General features: G+C 45.3%; 1 protein-coding gene across 3 annotated transcripts in view; it reads right to left on the reverse strand.

The window, feature by feature from the left end:
* ABCA1 (ATP binding cassette subfamily A member 1) overlaps window positions 1-19,745 on the reverse strand; it is an 81,458-nt gene that overhangs the window by 4,660 nt on the left and 57,053 nt on the right. The window contains exons 21-45 of one of the 3 annotated variants that reach the window (XM_085317776.1): window positions 19,191-19,328; window positions 17,908-18,128; window positions 17,389-17,461; window positions 16,653-16,855; window positions 15,517-15,565; window positions 14,464-14,577; window positions 13,981-14,129; window positions 13,331-13,455; window positions 12,824-12,922; window positions 11,606-11,795; window positions 11,357-11,451; window positions 10,928-10,960; window positions 10,129-10,234; window positions 9,347-9,421; window positions 8,712-8,881; window positions 7,286-7,463; window positions 6,168-6,283; window positions 5,938-6,082; window positions 4,461-4,584; window positions 3,734-3,863; window positions 3,500-3,620; window positions 3,252-3,314; window positions 2,604-2,710; window positions 2,059-2,200; window positions 636-770 (exon numbers count right to left, since the gene is read on the reverse strand). In XM_085317776.1, the coding sequence (XP_085173902.1) occupies window positions 636-770; window positions 2,059-2,200; window positions 2,604-2,710; window positions 3,252-3,314; window positions 3,500-3,620; window positions 3,734-3,863; window positions 4,461-4,584; window positions 5,938-6,082; window positions 6,168-6,283; window positions 7,286-7,463; window positions 8,712-8,881; window positions 9,347-9,421; window positions 10,129-10,234; window positions 10,928-10,960; window positions 11,357-11,451; window positions 11,606-11,795; window positions 12,824-12,922; window positions 13,331-13,455; window positions 13,981-14,129; window positions 14,464-14,577; window positions 15,517-15,565; window positions 16,653-16,855; window positions 17,389-17,461; window positions 17,908-18,128; window positions 19,191-19,328 (3,101 nt within the window). Of the gene's footprint in view, window positions 1-635; window positions 771-2,058; window positions 2,201-2,566; window positions 2,711-3,251; window positions 3,315-3,499; window positions 3,621-3,733; window positions 3,864-4,460; window positions 4,585-5,937; window positions 6,083-6,167; window positions 6,284-7,285; window positions 7,464-8,711; window positions 8,882-9,346; window positions 9,422-10,128; window positions 10,235-10,927; window positions 10,961-11,356; window positions 11,452-11,605; window positions 11,796-12,823; window positions 12,923-13,330; window positions 13,456-13,980; window positions 14,133-14,463; window positions 14,578-15,516; window positions 15,566-16,652; window positions 16,856-17,388; window positions 17,462-17,907; window positions 18,129-19,190; window positions 19,329-19,745 lie in introns of those variants that run through there. The other 2 variants (XM_085317767.1, XM_085317784.1) reach the window with 2 other exon arrangements.

Below are 19,745 nucleotides of genomic sequence, written 5' to 3' on the forward strand. Positions count from 1 at the left end.
TACTGGAGAACTTGAACATAAGAAACAAGTTTGAGTACTTCTCTTCTTGATTTYCCAGAACTGAGAAGTACTGTTTATTCTGCAATTATATCATGTTGAAATATCCAGTTCTAAAACAAGTTAAATTCAATTAGCTCAAGTTTAAATAGATCATTAGACTACTTTTCCTATACTATGAACTTTAGTAATCCTTATGTTTTTCCAAAGAATCATAAAACCTCTACTTCCACTTTCACAGAATTATTAGAAACAGTAGGCTGGTTCTCATGGGCAGTAAGCTTTGCTTGTATCATAAAATCTGAAAATTCTGGAAAGCTGTACCTTTTTGTAAGTACACAGAAATCCTAACAGTGGAACTCACATGCTGAAGATGCTATAATGTTTGGTAGTTTGGCAATATGTTTGAGCCCCCTCACTTCCCCAGCAAATCTGCAGGAATAGAAGCCTGGAGGCATGCTATAGTTTGACCCTACATTTCCCAACAGAAAGTCTTTCACTGCATATATTCATTGCTCATATTTAAGTGACTAATCAAGTATTTAAATGTTAGCTGGCAATCAAGTATCCAGTCTTCACTCAAACCTGATTTCTGGTTTTCACTGGAAAATGATAATATGCAGGTCTTGCAAACTCACCAGGAATACCACAGGTGGTCCCCCAATGAGGGCAATTGCTGTGGAGAGCTTGCGTCTGTTCCCCCCGCTGTAGTTCCCTGCATATTTTTCTCCGTATTTCACAAGGCCCAGTTTCCGAATTGCCCATTCACCAACCTGTAAGAGATAGCATACCACCCTCCTGCAACYGAGCACTGCAGCATCTCTGTAGTGCAGTTTTCCTTACGTGCTTTGGCCTTACCAGATTTTGGGGAATGGCCACTCATCCAARGTGCTAATTTGGCATGGATCTGGGTTTTGAAATACCTTGTTCACCTTTAGACCAGGATACACAAAATCCTGCCTCTGGGTGCCCTGATGGCTGCAGCTTGATGAGTTGCTGCACATCAGCTGACCACAGTAACTACTAGTGTAGTGCTCTTTGCAGYACCTGCGTAACTACAGCTGGCTTCAGCTAGCTTTCCAGTTGCAGTGGTCTAGCAGAGGGCACACAGTCCCTGCCAACACATGGCAACTCCACCATGCTCCTGAGCCCTGCAGACAGGCGAGGAGGACCTGTCATCACTGGGCAGTATTAGTAAGCCTGCCAACTGGCAGGCACTGTTACCCTAGACCCTAAAACACACCTAAGAGAGGTGATTCAATTACTACCTGAATCACACTTGGCACCGGGGTCCTCTTCACACAGAGCTTGCAGGAACATAGTGCAGAGCAAGGTGAACATAGTGCAGAGCGAGGTGCCCATGACCGTCATGGAGCTTGTACCTTACAYTCATCACTAATCTTGTAGAGGGGTTCTCACTACCTGGGCATCCCATAGGCACCTTCTAAAGCAGGGGCTGCAGATGTCACTTTCCTTTCTACAGCAGTTCATGTTCTACTGTGCCCAGGATAGAGATGGTGAAAACTGCTGTTAGCTCAGTGAAGCACCATGCAGGAACTATACGACACCAGCAGTGATCATTACTAACGGCCTAAAGACTCTTCAGTGTAACCCCATGCTGGATGTTGAAATAGCAGTACTTTAATGATACAGTGGGATCACTCGGAAAGATACGACAGCCACTGTGAGGTTTATGTTTTTCCCTGTTACTTCAGGGAATTAGCTCTTGGCAGTAAATGAGGCTTAGTATTAACTGCAGCTCCCCAACCCTTAAACTTCTACAGGAAAAAACTGTTTGATGAGAAAGTGCATCCGGTGCGGGAATGCATGGCTTAAAATATCTGCCCTTCCATCTGCTACACTTTGCTAGGCATCACTGAAAAAAAAAAAATCAAGGACACAACTTTAGTTTGCCCTGGAAGAAAAGGGGGTCATATTTCACCAGCTGATAYCTTCATCAGCTGCCTAGACCATCACTGCACTGTGTGTATGCTCAGGGAGGGTGCATGTTAGTGGGAATTAAGGGTCATGGGGGCAATCTATGCTCTCCWTCTCCTTTACCTTGCAGACTTCTTTCTCTGGAACTCCTCTCAAGAGCGCAAAGAACTCCAGGTGTTCTCGCCCTGTCAGCAATTCATTAACAGCATCAAACTGTGGACAGTAGCCCATGTTCTGGTGGACTTCTTGGATGTTGGACAAGATACTGCAAGAGAAAAACTACCTTTGTTAGGATTTTATAAAGTGCGCCCTGCCATTTTAGGTAATGAAAGGAAGAAGCTGAATTGGTAGTTTTAGAATCCTTGGACTAAAAAAATTTGGGATTCTAAAAGTCTGTATGGGCCAAATTAATTGTCTTAAAATATGACCTTTAAACATGATGGGTGCAGGTATTCAAAAGTGACTGTCGGATTAAATCTATTTTCAAAAGCAACTGTGTTTTACCAAGCTCTGTAAGGGGCTGAAGCAAATGCCTAGAGTTCAAAAAGGCAAATGTGTGGCAGTTTTTATTCCTGCTAAAAGTGGAACAAAGGCTGTGAAACCTGGAGGAGAAAACAGCCAAGGATTTTACCTGACACACAGCAGAGGAAAGATGCATAGTTTTTCACCTGTTTCCTTTGAGGAAAGCTTCTCCTCCTGTCACATCTGTATCACCAGTTAGCATCTTGAAAGTGGATGACTTGCCAGCACCATTTACTCCCAGGAGCCCAAAGCACTGGGGATATAGAAGAACACAGTGTGTCTGAGAAAAGGATTTGTCTGCAGAGTTTTCATCACTGACGGATGTGTAAGAGGAGGGAACAAGCTCAACCCCCAGGACAGTTGGAGGGAATCAAGAGAAGACTGAATTCCCACAGCTTTCAAAGGTTCCTCTTCATTTTCAGAACAAACTTCCAGTCTCTCATTTCAAGCACAAATCTTTAGACTGGGAGAAGGAATGAACTGCGCTCTCCCAACTGAGCTAAATGGAACACGCTGCCACTGTTGTGAGCCCAGGTACTGTTGTAGTGCCACCACAGTGCATCTGTGCCAAATGCTGGAGGGTGCTATTATTTAGCCTCTGGTCCTAGACACTGAGAAATTCAGTATCATCTTTAAATTAAGAGAGGGACTGACAGAGAAACTGCTTAAACTACCAGTCCATTCTCTTCACTGTAAGCCGATCATTTGTCTCTGATCTCATTCTACTCCATCCTTTTTGTTGCTCTTCAATACTACTGTAATAGCAAGGCAAGGAGTCTGACAAATAATCTTACCTCTCCAGGGGGGATTCCAACACAGATCCTATCAACAGCTGGCTTTCGCTTCATTCTGTAAATCTGAAACCAGAAAACAAAACAAAAAAAAAAAATGAGAACATCAGTGGAAAAGAGAACTGCGGAACCATACCTATTAAACAATCCAAACATGCTCCAGTTTTGATCCCACTAAACTCCTGTGAATGGTGCCCAGGCCAGACTGCATGGGTCTGTGCCAGAAACACTTGGAGACAAATTGCTGTAACCTTGGTCAGCTCCTTGATTTCCAAGATGTCACTCTGCCCTCCTCCACTAATTATCCTCTGTCTCTCTCTGGTTACATCCTCATCTTCATCATTCACAGGAGGCAGCTTGGCACAGACAGGCCTGCAGAGGGCAACATGAAGAAGCATTAACAGAAGAAGATGGAGCCTTCATAGTTCATGGCGGACAACAAGGAAAACATGTCTACCATAGTAAATTGGAGCAGAACAACCCACCTGGGTTTGATGAAGAACCTGTACTGGATGAGCACAGTGATGACAAAGAAGACTACGCCCTCCACCGCCATAGCAAAGAGGTTTCTCCCCACGAGGTCCCATGACAGAGGGGACACAAAACGATTTTCTCCTGTCAAGGTGAAACACAGAGCACAGTCACTTTTCCAGAACAATAGGCTTGCACTTCTTCCTGCAGAGATCACCATACTGAGCTCTCAGGCAACAGCAGAGTGGTGCATGGGAGGAACATAGTGGGCCACACATGGGCCCGGTTGTGGGTAGGTGTGTATCTTCTTACTATAGCAAAGCCAAGACTGGACACATGCTCTTAGGAATAAGTGACACAGGCGAAGAGAGTTTGCAGTCTGCCAAACTCATGCCTGGCACTGGCCATAAAGCCCAGAAAAAAATCCAGCTCTCCAGAATCTCACATACTTCTGCTCAGCCTAATAATCTCATYCGTGCAATTTACCTTATATATTTTTAATTAATACCCCTAATTACTCAAAATTTTGGGGGTCTAACAGCCAGAACCTTTCCAAGCCTCATAACAACCTGAATAGGACAGCTGTGAAGACATGCTAGCTTTGATCAAATCTCTGTGCTGCAAACTGAGCACCTTCAATTACTGGTAATTCAGAGGAGCAAGTGGTGCTCATATGGGGCAGACTTGACCTTTCTGTGTTCTGCTCAGGCCATTGTGTCTGTCCTACACAAGTTCACTTACCAAATCTCTCCAGAGCATCAGCCATAGCCTGGTTTTTTACCATGTCAATAAGTCCCCGCCCCAGGCAGAAGTGGGGGAAGATGAGGAAGACAGACTTCAGGATGTCATTGATGTTGTTCAGCTTCTGTTAAGACAAAACCAAGCACCAATGAGCCGTCTCAGCAGGGAGCAGCCAGCATTTGTTGAGTGTGACCTGGGCTGTGAATGACCACAGCAACACTGAACCCAGCAAAAACTCAAGGATTACAAATGCTGCCCCAAGAGCCAGTACAAGGGCTCCTGTGGACAGTCAGTGCTGTTCTTGCTCTGCTCAAAATACTGTTAATACAAACAAACTGCACCAAAAGAGAGATCCCTCCAAATGCTCACAGTCTAAAAGGCACACTCTGCAAATGAAGAACATGTGCAGAAGGGCCACAGGTTAAGGAGAAGGAAGAAGGCTGTGCTTGCACAGACTGGCCATCTCAGTGGCTGTGGGTAGTACCTTCCCTAGCTAATGTCAAGTCAGTATGTGATGCCCCGCCCTCCTCCTTTGTTTTCTTCCAGTTTTTGTCTCTCATTTCCAAGCAAACACATGTTGGCTTTGTTAACTACCCAGCCCACAGGTTTGATCAAGAGCAGCCTGAAGAAGGGTTTCTATTTTTATATGTCACTCATCTTCAAGCATGCTCATGTTTTTACTGAGCTAAGACAAGCCTTGGCACAGAAGGGATCATTGCCAGGTACTGCCTCCTCACCCTCCACACTGTGGTTCAACAGATAGGTTAGTCCCACAGGGTCCTTCACCTCTCCTCCATATAGAGCACTCCCCAGCAGTATGTATCAAATGAGGTGTGATAAGCATACAGAGAAGGTGTGTTGCATACAGAGATGAGAGGAATTTGCACCATCCTCATTAGACATCTGGTCTTGGAAAAAACATGAGGTGCGTAAGTTCCCAGCACAGTCAATGGAGAGGTATCTACCTCTGAAGGCATGACTGATGGCAGCTAAATCTAATTCTTGAAATGGCCTGTAGTAGACAGAGACTGTCTCTCATGAAGAGCATACAGGAAAACCCATTTAAACATACGAACGAAACAGAACATGGAGGAAAAAAACCCTTTTTTACTCTAGGGGTGATTGAACACTGAAACAGGCTGCCCAGAGAGTAGGCTGTGGAGTCTCTGTCTTCAGAGATATTCAAAACATTACTGAACAAGATTCTGGCCAAACATCTTTAGTTGACTCCGTTTTGAGCAGTAAGGGTGGACTAGAAAATCTCCAGAGGAGCCTCCAACCTCAACCATTCAGTGAACATTGCTGAAATGGACTTTAACCCATTTCCACTAGAACTTAGTTTAATCCCCTACATTAATTTGTGCATACAAGCTGGAGACTAGCTTTGCTGGGGAACTGGCTGCTAAGGGCGACGTGTCACCAACATGGAATCAGGTATTGATGACACAGGCAGTGAAAAGCTTATGGTGAAACATACATTATTAGTGAAGAGCTCCAGGACAAAGGTAGCCACGCTACCGTTGATGCCAATGAAGAGATTCACGCTGGTCAGTACAACATATGCTGTGCTGGGGATTTTGAACACGAAGGAGGCTGGGTACATGAGAGGGGTGATGGACCACCTGCCAAAAGGAAAAACTGCAACATCAGACAAGTATTTTCCAAGTCTAACTGCCTCCCCAGTTAGGCTTGTGAGAAGTCCCTTACCCATACAGAAGCAAAAGAAGGGCCAGCACAGGTAGGTTGGAGGAAGACACATAGGACTTCTGCTGGAAGCAGATGAATATGATGATAACTAGCGTTGCTGGAACAATGTAGTTGCACTGTAAGGTGAAAGACAATGGCTTCACATTTGTTTCCAGAAGATGAAATCAAAAGTATCTTTCTTCCCTGAACCAGTGGTTTTCAACATTCTTCAGTGTTTTCAGAACTGCTTTCAATGGGAGACTATCTTAGGAGTGTCATACAGTGTACTACTATACATGCATTTTTTGGTTCCTCTAGAGGTAGTCAGTAGATTCACAGAGGTTTTGGACACCACAAATTGCACAACCCTGCTTTGTATACAACAGAACAAGTGACTACAGAAAAATATTATTTGAGAAGGCTGGTATTTAAAGTTATATAATAAATGCTGGGGATGGAGCTTACAGCCACCCCACATCCTCTGACCTATGTTTATTATCCCATTCAAGTGAACCACTGACTTAAGAAAGTACATGCAGAAGGCGTAAGCACAGTTGTTATTCTCCACATTTATGTAGTGTCCATTAGCTCCAACTGCACTTTGCACCTTAGTGCAATGGACATGCACAAATGGAGCAGAGGACAGTCCCTGTCCTGACAGCCTTACTGGAAATGAAAAGACAAGTGTTTTCAGGCAAAACTGACAGACACAGAGGCGAAAAGCCTTGCTCAAGGTCTCCTAGCAGTTCAGCAGCATAACTAGTTCTCAGATTCACATATCAGTTCCTTCACTAACCTCCACCAACTGTACTGTCACATCATGCATTCCTCACTATGATATTTACACTGAAGGAGAAAATGTTTGCTTTCCAGTACCCTATAAATAGCATGCATGCCTAAAAGCCCACAGAACATTGGATACAGCTGTAGTAGCTGCCCTGGTTTATGCCAAAGCTGACTAGTTTCACRGAGAAAGAAATGCTCCATCAGGAGATGGACCATCCCAAAGGGAACTACATTCCTTCTCAGACATAACTGTTCTCAGAGGAAGATACCATGCCTTTCATGAAACAGCCTCTCATCCAGCCCTCAGCTCAGTAATCATACCTCCTAATCATATGGTGCAGTCCAGCCCTTACCATATCCCAGACAAAGTTGGCCAGCCAGTAGATCACTGGTCTCACACCGCTGATGAACTGCAGGTGTTTGGCCTTGCTGACACGTTCCTGGATGAGGAAGACCACAAAGCTGGCAGGAACAAAGGACATGGCAAAGATCACACAGATGGAGACAAGGACATCCACAGACGTGGTCATCCTGCACAAAAGAGAACAGAAGCAAGTGCTTGTATGCTGCTGCTGTCTCCCTTGAGATAAGGCAGGACAGCTCATACAGGGAAGTGCAGAAATTGGCTCTCCTTCTGCTACCCTTATTTTTCAGGGTAAAGGATGACAGCACCAGGGCATGTTAATCGCAGAATTGTTCTCTAGCAGCATAACAACAGGAACCTGCACAGCCTTTCAGCATTTCAAAGACTTCACCACAACGTGGAGATCTTCAGCTGATGACTTAAGCATGACACTCCACTTTCTGCCTTTCTTTTTACCACCCTCTGTTACTTTATTTACCACTTAATGTATGTACTTTTTAAGTTTAAAGATATCTCTGCCACTCATCTTCCAATTCTCTGCTAGATCTGAAAGATGTACCTGTTGTTTATGAGCCCTTGGCTAGGTTGTGACAGTAGTGGATTAGTCAATGCCTCACTGGTAGAGAGTAAGCCMTGTGCATTACTGCATGCCTCCTAGGGTAGGACAGTGGACAAAACTGAACAGGACCCATCAACAGCTTTTAGTCAAGTGTTAACATCCTGGAACAAGAGAGCAGGAACCCTGATGAGTCCAGGTTCCTGCAGCCTTTCTGGATATGGCTGAGAGAGAAAGGAGGGGTTACACAGTTGAAATTCCTCAAGGAGAACATCAGGGGTTTATGCTGGTTCTTAAAAATTACAGAGAGCTTAGAGGGGCTCAGAGATAGCAGAAAGCTTGCACAGTAGTAAGAAATAGGGAGCCACATTCATACAGCAAACACAGGTTCCTTTTAGCTCTGTGATCATGAGGAAGAGCCTCGCTACAAGCATCTCTAGCTCCCTGGAGGAAAATTACTGAAGCCCAGAGAACACAGAGGTGGTAAAGCAATGCAGTACACTGTTTGACAAAGCTGATCGTGTTTGCACAAACTACCAGGAACAGTGACTTCTAAGCCCTGGCTAAACCAGTGTTGTCTCTGTGCTTGGGTCTGTCAGCCCCCTTGAGAGATCAGGGATAAACTACAGTTCACAATGATGGGAATGCCTAAGTATTAGAGTTTAACAGTAGCACTRTTCAACAGCAAAAGCTCAACAATATGTGCTACAGCCTGCTCAAACCACAACAAATAAGTCAGTATGGTAGAGCCTAAATAACACGCGCTGCTGATTGTCCACCAATGTGTCTGTAATGGGACTATGACATTCCCTGTGTCACCTGATGATGTGTCACCACTCATGCTCGCAACAGGACTTACAGGGCCACTTCAGAGAGCTGCTGCTTGGTGAGGTTGAGGGGGTGGTTGAAGGCAGTGATCCCATAAGCACTGGGGTTCTTGCCCTGCTGCAGGTTCGCCCGGAGGATGGCATTGTTTATCACATTCAGGAAGGAGGCAATGGCATGCCAGCCCTTGTTGTTGAACCACACCTGCAAACCATCATATCAGCATCAGGAAGGCACTAGACACAACTGCTACCCAACAGGTTCTTAAGCCCTTCAGAGCATCGCTTCCTCAAATGAAGATATATCATTTTGTTCCACTTCCTTCTAGCTACAGTTTGCTCAGGGTCAGGCCATACAGTCTGACCAATGACCGGAAGTCATTGCTAGAAGAAAGACGATGCTCCCTGCCTCTGATGCACTAATCCAGCACAGAAATCCTTTTGGCTGCTGGGACTTACAGCTGGACTCCAGAGGAGAAATGGATCTGGGGGACTTTACATAAGAAAACAAGTTGCATTTGCTCTTCTAGCAAGCAAATAACTTAAATGCAAACAGCTCTGACCTGCACAGTTGGCCAAGGCAAACTGCTTGAACACTGCTAACGAAAAATAACTCCAGGCTACCAGAGCATCAAATAGCAGGTACAGCAGTGGGGGTAAAGTCATTTACCTTTACGTTGTTCTTTGCATCCAGGCCTTTCATGAAACTTGCCAAATTGCTGAGAAACCGATCTCCAGAACTTCCCTGCAAACAKCACCGAAAGAGATGGTTACTTCCTCTCTGAGAGAACTTTTGCTGCAGGTCCTGGAGTCTGGGATAACACAGTGTTTTACTTGGCTCTGACAAAGGTTTCTTTCCATTCTGCAGTCTAGACTCTCCAAGCCAGAGGGGACAACATGGCTAAGAAGCTGCAGCTTCTCTCTGTCCCCATTCACTCTGCAGTCCCAATGGTAAGAGAGGTTTGCTCTTTTTTTTTCCCAGTAGCTATTGTCAAGGAGGGCTACCTCCAGAGACATTACAGCCTGGAGGCACATTCAGGAGAAAGTGGCCCAAATTCTCTTCTGAGCCTAGATAAATTCAGCACAGAAAGGCTGAACTGAGGTTTCAGTGCAGCTGGCAACAGATCATTTCCTGACTTCCAGATTTCCAGACTTCTCCTGAGTTTCCTGAGATAGAATGCTTCCCTGTCATAATCTTCACTCACTTGCAACTGGCGTCAGGCAAGATCCACATCACCAATGTAGGCTGTGCAAATCTCAGCTGAGCAGGTCCCCAACGCTTCTGCTAATCCCAAACACCAGCTTGGGAACCTCAGCTCAAAGAGGCTGAAGAGAAGCCACTGGACTGGTAACATACACACTCCTCTCATTTTAGAGTTTCCAAGTCATTTCTCAAGTAATAGGACTTTGTCACCATAGTGTAATCTGGGTTTATGAGGGACAGCTGCTTACCTGTGCTAGCTCCAAGATTTTCTTCACTTGTTTAATGGCATCAGTGACTTCATGGCTTGGAGGAAGCATGAGGGAACTGCTGGCTCCCAGCGAAAAGCCACCATACCTGACAGTAGATATAGAGTTTGAAGCACAGATATGAATACACTCTGGCCTCCAGAAAAGGCCACTTCTCCTCCCTTCTCAAATCTCTCATCTTCCTGCACTATATCCAAAGCAAGTGGCCCCACTCTTACAAAAATGGCTAGTTTTGGCTTTCCCACACTGCCTCTTAGCTCTGCTGTCTTCTACTCCTTATTTCTGGTGTTAAACACCCAGTTTAGGCAAGAGATTACTTAGTGTGGTGCCTGCAACAGCACAGATTGCATTTGATGAATGTGGCTGTCTAGTGTTCCCTGTGTGGGAACAGCAGGAAATCCCCCTGTTTTTTGCCCTTGCTTAGTGAAAAGCACCTCCCATCACAGAGTATTTGCAAGCTGGTCCTGCAAGCCTGCTCTACTCACTCTGCAAGGCAGGCAGGCTTTGCAGTCATGGGCCCTGGGTTTGTCCCAGTTTATTCTCAGAACTGCTACCAAACACTCAACAACTGGGAGCCATCAATTATTCTAGTGCTTATTTTCTCCAGACTTTGTGAGAAATTCATCATGATTTTGAGATTTCTGTACAGGCTTCAGTTCTCATCAAAAGAAATTATTTACAACCAACTGTGCTGGTGTGTGGGGCTGGGTGGTGCTTGACCTGAATGCAATGCTCAAAAGCTAGCAGATACAGACAGGCTGAAGAAAAAGTAGTAACTCACCTGAACTCATTCACCCAGATCTTATTTTTTAAGCTGTGGAGACAGAAAAGAAAGAAGATATATTATACATCAAGCAAGAGGACAGGCAGACCCACCAACACTGCAGAAACATTCCTGGGGAAAAAAATGCAATATCACCTCACACCAGGCATATATCCCACCACTCTTCTCTGACATAATCACTGGACTTTCCTTCCAAACTTTCCCCTCACTCCGCCTACAAGCTCCAAGACATCCCCTGAGAGCTGCCACTGCTTTAGGCAGAAACACGCCTGAGCTGTGGATCAGCATAGTCCTAGGAGCCAAGGGAGTTCGAACCATTGCTGAAAAGTTTGGGCTGCCCAAGGGTTTTTTTTGCCTGAGCAGTGCAACATCCCATTGATGGCAAGCTGCTTATCGTGGGGAGGGAAGGGTATGTTCAACAGGTACCTTTTCCCAATGATCTGTGCATAGGTTTTCACTAGATAGTCCGATATATTGCGGCCTGTCAGATTCTGGAGGATGTCAGCAGTGTCTTGCTCTCGCTGATGTCACCAGAGAAACAGAGAAAAACATCAGTCAGAAAATGCAGACGCTGAGTCAGATGAACTGTGCTCAGTGCTACACACACAATCATGGCCAGCCTCTTTGCTCTGCAGGAATGTTCCTCCCTGCAGGACCATCTGAACTCTCTCCTACCTGTGGGGGAGGCAGCCCGCCTGCACCAAGGGGACAAACAGGCAACATCTTCTTGATCTTCTCATTGCTGCACTCGCATGATGGGGAGGGGTTCTCCATGCTCCAGTTGCCCTTCAGGAAGATGTCCAGGACGGAGTCTGGGACCGAAGCCATGGTCCATTCCTTCTGCCCAGCAGTGCAAGGAGTGTCTCTGTGTCAGGACAGAGTCAAGACCAAAGGCAAATGTGTATTTTTAAAACAACTGTGACAGCCTTTGCTTATATGCCATTTAATAACAGAAACCATGTTCCCTGAGAGGAGTGGAAGCCGCGATATGCAGTTGACTTTCAAAGGAACCTGAGCTAATGGAAACAAACAGCTCAAGAAAAACAAACTGGGTCCTACAGCTTCTAACAGAAGCTCCTACTGGGGTAAGAGAGAGCGAGTTTGGTCAACACCAGGTAATGCTGAATGCCCSCTTTCTCTCATTGCTCCCAGGGCATGTCAAGTGCTTCATTTCAGCCAGGCCCAGAAAACACAGTGTCCAGACCTGGGAGAAACCCACAGCAGGCAGCCATTTCTTGGATGACACCTCTGCAGTACCAGGATACTGCATTTCCCTCAGGCAGCATTAACAAGTCGATAATCTGCAGCCTCCTACCAGTGCCCATGGGTGGAGGGACCTCGCTCCTGTGCTCACTCAGCAGGACACAGCTTACTTCCCCTCCACAGGCCAGTGACAGAGCTGGGGGCTCCCACCCTCACCCCCTTCCCTATCTTTGCCTAAAATCGTGCAGCAAGCCAGTGGCAGAGTGAAGAAACAATACCCACTCCCACGGGTTCTCTACYCTGTCTGCTGGAGTTTGTGGCGGCTGGTGACCAGGGTTTCTAGCACAGGTAGAAACAGAGGATTGTGGAGCACAAAYAGCTACAGAGAACAACACCGACTAACATGACTTTTTCCATGTTCTAGACTACACCAGTAACTCGAGCAAGAGACTTCTGCCCCCTCTCCACCTCTCTTATTCAAGGCTTGTTCTCAGACCCTGCTCTCTCAACATGCTGGGTACTGGCATGCTGGCTTTCTAGAAGGCTCCCAAGCAGAAAAAAATAAATCAATTTGCAATCCTTTTGGCTTAAAGCCTGCCCTGATCATGCATGAGTAGCATCCCCTGAAGCTAAGTCTACAGGGTCATCAGAAGCCAGGATTGGTCCTTCCCAGGCTGCAGTTCTACTTACGGGATGGTATGTCCTTGCATACAGCGTGTCCCAAAGCCAGGCTTATTGAGAAGTGCATTCAAAAGCTTCTGAGTGCCTGCATCATCTGGAGCATCATTGCTACAAGCGCAGCAGAGAAATACCATCAGGTCATTGGGTAATGGACACACAGCAAAAACAGCAGGAGAGCAAGGCTCAGAGCATGGAGAAAAAGTTCCAGAAAGGGAAATAACTGGAGATTTTCCTCTGCCGAACAGTTGGGCTGTGCGCACAAACACACTCCTAGACGTCATTTATCTTTGTGCAAAGTATTACCAGAGTCCTACCACCATTCAGAAATGGGTATTGCTAGTGGTTATAGCTGGCGTTTAAAGGTCTAAAAAGGTAACAAAAGGATTCTGTTCAATTGTGCTTTGGAGCTAGGCACAAAAACAAATTTAAATAATCTGGTAAAGATCATACTAAAGGTTAGTAGAAAAGAAAAGAATTGTAGTATTTAGCACCATATCTTGGCTACAAGAAATGTACCTGATAAAAGTATATTGCTCATCATACATCCAGGGCTGTAATTCCAAGCTGGGATACTTCCCAAAGGGAGGAACAATCAGGCTGAACATGAGAGCAATACACACGAACACAGCTGGCAGCACAATCTGAAATTGCAAAGGGAGAGCAAACTTTCTTTACAGTGAGTATTTCCAGGAGTATCAGCAGCTTCAGGTGAGCCATTTAATGGGTCAAGACTTTTATCACAGTTTCCCAGGAAAGGCTTTTACTATTTATCAAGGCATCTCTAGACACCGAGACAGACTTATCCTGGCATGCAATCAGGGCACTTTGGGGGGATATAGAGGATTCAGGTCCAATTGCTGCTCTCAAAGGCAGAGTTTGGATTCAAACTTTAATTACATCCTTCCCACGAGTGCTCTAACAATATGGCTATCATCTAATTCCTTTCTCTTTTTCCTTTCTAATTCTTTTCTCTCTCTCTCTCACTGTCTCAACAACAAAAACAAAGATAAAAAACTTGCACAGGCCTCCTTTTGCTGACATGGGTGAAGATCAGTTTTAAGGCCTTGAGTTGTCTTGAGGTTTCCTGGCCACCTTCAACCCTCAACTTAACACAAGGYCCAAAGACATTCTGGCCATGGGACYCTGCACATGCCYGATGCTCTCACCTGAGCAAAGAAGCCCTTCCGGCTTCGCTTGGCGATGAGCAACCTCTTCCACAGGAGAGCCACGAACTGCTGTTGGGTGAGCTTCCAACCCTTCATCTGGTAGGAGCCCTTCCCATCCATCCCGCTAAGAAGGTCAGTCTCTCTGGACTCTGCTGGCAATGAGGAAAAAATGACCCTCACACACTCGCAAGATGTTTCCTGGCCACTTGTTTGCTGGAGACATGGGGCAATGGTGGGAGCAGCTACTCTCACCTGTCTGAGAAGACGACAGTGAAGGGAGAGGGCAACAGAGACTCTCTCACATGTATTTTACCATTCTCTCTCCAAGCCTTGGGATGTGTAGGCTGTAGATACCACACTGCCCACGATTTCTAAATGCAAAAACGCTGCCACTCCTTCGGCAGTCTCAGCCTCATGATCAGCACTATTTATAATGTGAAAGAGTGTCCACAAGAGAAAAGTAGGTTTGAGTCACAGCAATACCTGGATCTACATCCGAATCATTAGGGTCAAACGCATCATCCTCTGTAAATGGACGAAGGCAGCTCTGTCTGTCTCCAAACACACGCCTGTTCCTCCTGGCTGGCAGGGTGCCATCTGAAGACGATAATGCAGTTATGGTTAGATCAACTGTTTCAGTTAATCATGATAATGAACCTCTTCAGGCTCCACTTAGTCCCAGAGCAAAGCAATATAATTTCCGTTCTGTATGACCCCATTTGCAAACTGAGGAGCTAGGCTGGAGTGATTCCAGTGCACGAAAAATTAAAACCAACGCTGCCATTTAGCAACAGATCATGCGTCTTGTGCACCATTTTTTTGCTGTTCTCCTAGAAGCTTCTTCCTGGACAACACTACACATACTCTATTTTTTCTATTTAGCCATGCAGGCAGGCTGCTCTCAGTAAGAAAATGCTTGCTTACGATACATGTGAAACCAAGCACAAATTGCTAGTATTAGTTTATCCGGAAATGTTGGCCTGCGCACTCAGGGCAATGAGCCACTCTCAGAGCAAAGAGAAAAAGCTGGTGGGTCCGAACTCTGGACTAACCCTGTCAAAGAGCTCTTCCTTTTGTCAGAGCGCACAGTAGTGTCATGATACACTCAGAAACTAGAAACTCTCCCCTCTTATGAAGTAAACATGTTACCACTGAGTCAATGGAAGATAACAGTAATACCAGCATAATTTTAGGTACACTAATAACAAATATTTTGAGTCCTTAAAAATGCTACCACAGGAGTGCTCCAGTTCAACCYTGAATAGGATTTACCACATTTGGGCATGCGTCACTGTACAGATAGTCATACTACTATACACAGAGGTCACCAACCTGCTCAAAGCTACTGACAGAAAACAGGAACACTCCTCATTGGATATACCTCTTTCTTCTCCAAGGAGTTATGTTCTGGACTGAGATTTTAATCCTAAATAACTAAGCCTTGTCAGCTACGTGCTTTAACAACACAAATGCCGTGTAGGAGACAACTGCCCCCCCAAAGTCCCCTTCGATGCTGTAGAGGACAACTATACTCACCTGAGGTTTCTGCATCCACCCCACTATCATCAGCCACTTTGAGGAAGATCTGAAAGGCAGTAAGTGTCAGTGAAAATCAGAGGTGGAGCAATACTATAGGGACTGCTTCGGGCAATGCCATGACAGAGCCCAAGACCAACAGATGCAGCATGAGAACAGAGAACATGGGATTTGTCCCTGGGTGATGGAGGTGTGGATTTTGTGGCTTCTCTGCTACCTTTAATAGTACAGTTGGTAAGTATATATCAGGTCTTTCCCTCTTTCCAATGTCAATTCTCAGTAAATCTCAAACAAAAGCTACTTCCCATGCTTTGGAGAGCCTTGCTACTAAATTCATGGATCTCTACTTTCCTTCTAGTCAAAGGCAAGTCCTTCTACAGGAAGGAAAGTCTACAGTCCTTCTAGCCAGCACTAATGTGCCCACCCATGTTGGAGTATGAATCTTTGTGAAGCTTGTCCCCTGTGTCTCCTAAATCAGAAAGATCAGATTTTCAAACTGCAGATAACAGCAGCAAGGGCTATGCAGCCACTGGAAGGCTATAGACAGGGCCTTCTAAACAAGGGACAGCAGTCATTAGCTGAACTTTCTTCATACTGTTAAGAAATTCAATGTCATTTCAGATAATCTGGGATGAAGTGCTTGACACTTGGGTGATAAGTGAAAGGGCACTTACAAGGTGTAATAAAGTTACACAAAACAATCCTAAGTGTCCCTAATGAGGTGATGTGGCTTAAGGGTTCCTACAAAAAGCAGGTCTTCAGTATTGAACTAGACCTTTTCAGTAAAATGAAGTATGAAGTATCCCTAACAAATACCTCAAAGTTACACAGTCATCAGACTTGCACACAGTCATTAGGAGCCAGTTTGCAGCCTTTCATCATATGGCACCTCACTGAAGTCCAGTTGGCTAGAGAGATACTGTGCCTTCCTACACTACCTCTCAAGTTTTAATGTTTCTCTTTGAGCACGCAGACAGAGGGCCAAAGAGAATCATTTGGAGAACAACACTGAGCTGCCTATCCCAAGATAAATAGGCAGATGCTAACAAGAATAAAAAGTAAGACTGTCTTGCTCTTGTTTTTGCAATCATTTATTTTACCTAGTCTAAGTTAAAATAGATCTTCAGCTCACTCACCTCCTCCAGAGTGGTTTCAGAAATGCCATAGCTGGAAATGCCAAGATCTGAGAGACGGTCATCAATTTCATGGAACAGCTCCACAAAAGCTCCCTCTTTAGCAGCTTTGTATGGCAAGACATAGGTTAACTCATGGCCAATGTCCTCCACCAGCTTAGCCTCAGGAACATGCTTTGTGATTAGATTTGAGATTGCAGAGACATCTAGAAGAATCAAAGGAAGAGATGATACTCACCTTCTTACTCTGTGAATCACATAGAGAGCTCAGGGTCTGAAAAAGTTTGATGGAAGGAAAGAATGGAAAATAGGAAATCTCTGGAAATTAGCACATCTCCATGGAAAAACTGGTTTCTCTTCCACGTCTAGGAGAAGCTTGGACCTGAATTTAGCTATTCTTTTTGTTTGCAGAATTTAGGAGAACCAAATTCTCCTAAATTAGGAGGCCTGCACATCATGGATTTAAAGCTCACAGAAAGCTTTACATATTATCAACAGGCTTAGCAAGCACATTATCTTTGATAGCTATCAAATTTCAGGTCAGTATGAGCCCAAAATGGCTCCTAAGAAAAATGTATTACTATCTGTGGATTTAAAAATATCAGCTCTATGAATTTCACAGTCTATCCAAGATTGTAACTAAACGGGCACAACAAGTTTAAGGCAATAGTCCAAGATCAAAGAAAGAGAAATGTTAGCACTGAGACTGAATCTCACAGATTCTTTTTCCAGGCCTCACCTATTGTTAAGGTGTCACTTTCGTGGTCACTGCCAAGGCCAGCATCAGAGCTGCTCTGGGAGACACTATCATCCTGGTCACAAAAAAGAAGACAATCATTGTTTCTGCTGTTTGATTAAAAAGGGAACTGATGCTATACTCTCTTTGGAACTCATCAAATGGTGCAGTATGCTGGATACTCCATAGAGGACTTAAAATGTAAAGGTGACATACCACTGCAAAGAGTTTAAATACAAGTAAGAGGTCATGGTAATAGAAATCAATTTCACAAAAGGTGTATTTACTCTATTCCCTATCTTTCCAATCAACCTTGGAAGCAATGACATTAAGAGAAACTACAATGGAAGTGTTCTTCGCATGCAATAGTTTAAAAACAGTGATTTGCTTTTATATGCACTACCTCAGATCACATGTAGTTACAGAATAAGTGATTTCTTTTCAACACATTATACCCTGCTGCTTCCTATAAGCCTAAGATTTCAAATGAGAAGGACAAATATGAGTGGAAGTGGATAGTACCTTTTTCAGATAAGATACTGTGCTGCTGCTGTTTCGACAGGAGCTCAGAGAGGAATCCACGTCCTTCTTCACCAGGGTCAAATAATAGCCTGTTCCCAGCTGGTTCTTTAAGAACAGAGAAGAGCCAACACAGCACAGCTTGCCATGAGAAATGATAGCAATCCGGTCCCCCAAAATGTCTGCTTCATCCATGTGGTGTGTGGAGAGAATGATTGTCCGTCCTGGAAACAGGCAAAGGAAGACACTGCCAGTAAGTTAACTGCACCCATGCCTCTAAGCTTGGAAAGGCCACAGTCCTCTAGCTCTTGCTATAAAGGCGGGTGGGAGATTTATCCCACAAGTCTAGGCTCTTTTGAATGAGGTTGACAGTATCATAGAATCATAGAATCAGTGAGGTTGGAAGGGACCTCTGGAGATCATCTAGTCCAACCTCCCTGCTCAAGCAAGGACACCTAGAGCATGTTAGACAGGGTTGCATCCAGGCGGGCCTTGAAGATCTCCAGAGAAGGAGACTCCACAACCTCTCTGGGCAACCTGTGCCAGGGCTCTGTCACTCTCACAGGGAAGAAATTCCCCCTCACGCTCAGGCAGAACTTCCTGTGCTTCAGTTTGTGTCCACTGCCTCCTGTCCTGTCACATGGGACAACTGAAAAGAGTTTGTCCCCATCCCCTTGACACCCTCCCTTCAGGTACTTGTACACATTGATAAGATCCCCCCTCAGGCTTCTCTTCCCCAGGCTGAAGAGGCCCAGCTCTCGCAGCCGTTCCTCATAGGGCAGATTCTCCAGCCCTCTGATCATCTTCGTAGCCCTAYGCTGGACTCTCTCCAGTAGCTCCATGTCTGTCTTGTACTGGGGATGGAAAAGGTTCACAGGGATGTCACAGTCGGGATTCTCCCCACTCTCCACATGCTCTTCTCATGCTTAGCTAAAGCAAGTTGGTCTCACATCAGCAAACATGGCTGCACAGAGCAAGAGGGACTCTGCAACACAGTGAGGAGGGATTTCTGATCTTAGATACTCTCACAGCCCAGTGAGGAACCTGGCTTGTTCACGAGCACTCTGACATGAACACAGTAAGAAAGGAGGGCGAGTCAGTGAGTGATCAGAGCACGTGTCCCTCACGATCTTTGCTGCTACCCTCAACCTAGGCAACAACAGATTTGCAAAGACACATGGCTATCTTGAGAACGTGCTAGCTCCCCAAGCAGTCATAAATCACAGACTGATTTCCTTTTGTTTTCAGTACCACATTCACTGGAAGCAAGGAAAAAGAATGCCTACCTTGTCGATACTTCAGCAGCAATTCCCATATCCCTCTGCGAGAGTAAGGGTCCACCCCAGCTGTGGGTTCATCCAGAATGACAACCTTGGAGCCACCAACAAAGGCTAAGGCAACTGAGAGCTTCCTCTGCATGCCACCTGAGAGACACAACAAGACAGAGGTGTTCAGACCTACACAGTGAGCAGGGGAGCAGCACTTGATGCAGCAAGGTAAAAACTGATCGCTCCCAAAGAAAGCAGAATTGCACACTGATAAGATCAAGTGCTGCTGGTGTTTCAGGCCCCACAGGGTCTCATAACCTGCAGAGTAGGGGATAAATCAGCTGGAAGTTTTCCCCCAGTGGAGCCCACTTCTTCTTGTACTGCAGTAAACCCTGTCACGCAAACTCTTCCAAATGTGGATCACATTGCATCTTAAAACCAGCAGCAACAAGTCCCCAGCTCAGGGATCTAACCATTTCTGAGAATCTAGAGCACAGGTATCTACAGCCAGAGCTGCAGGAATAGGTCCTGAAGAGATTCCTCTCTACTGAAAGCAAGTCAGAGGCAGCAGTG

The sequence above is a fragment of the Rhea americana genome, unplaced genomic scaffold (assembly GCF_003343005.1).
Source record: "Rhea americana isolate MKP2758 unplaced genomic scaffold, rheAme1 scaffold_115, whole genome shotgun sequence".
NCBI lineage: Eukaryota > Metazoa > Chordata > Aves > Rheiformes > Rheidae > Rhea > Rhea americana.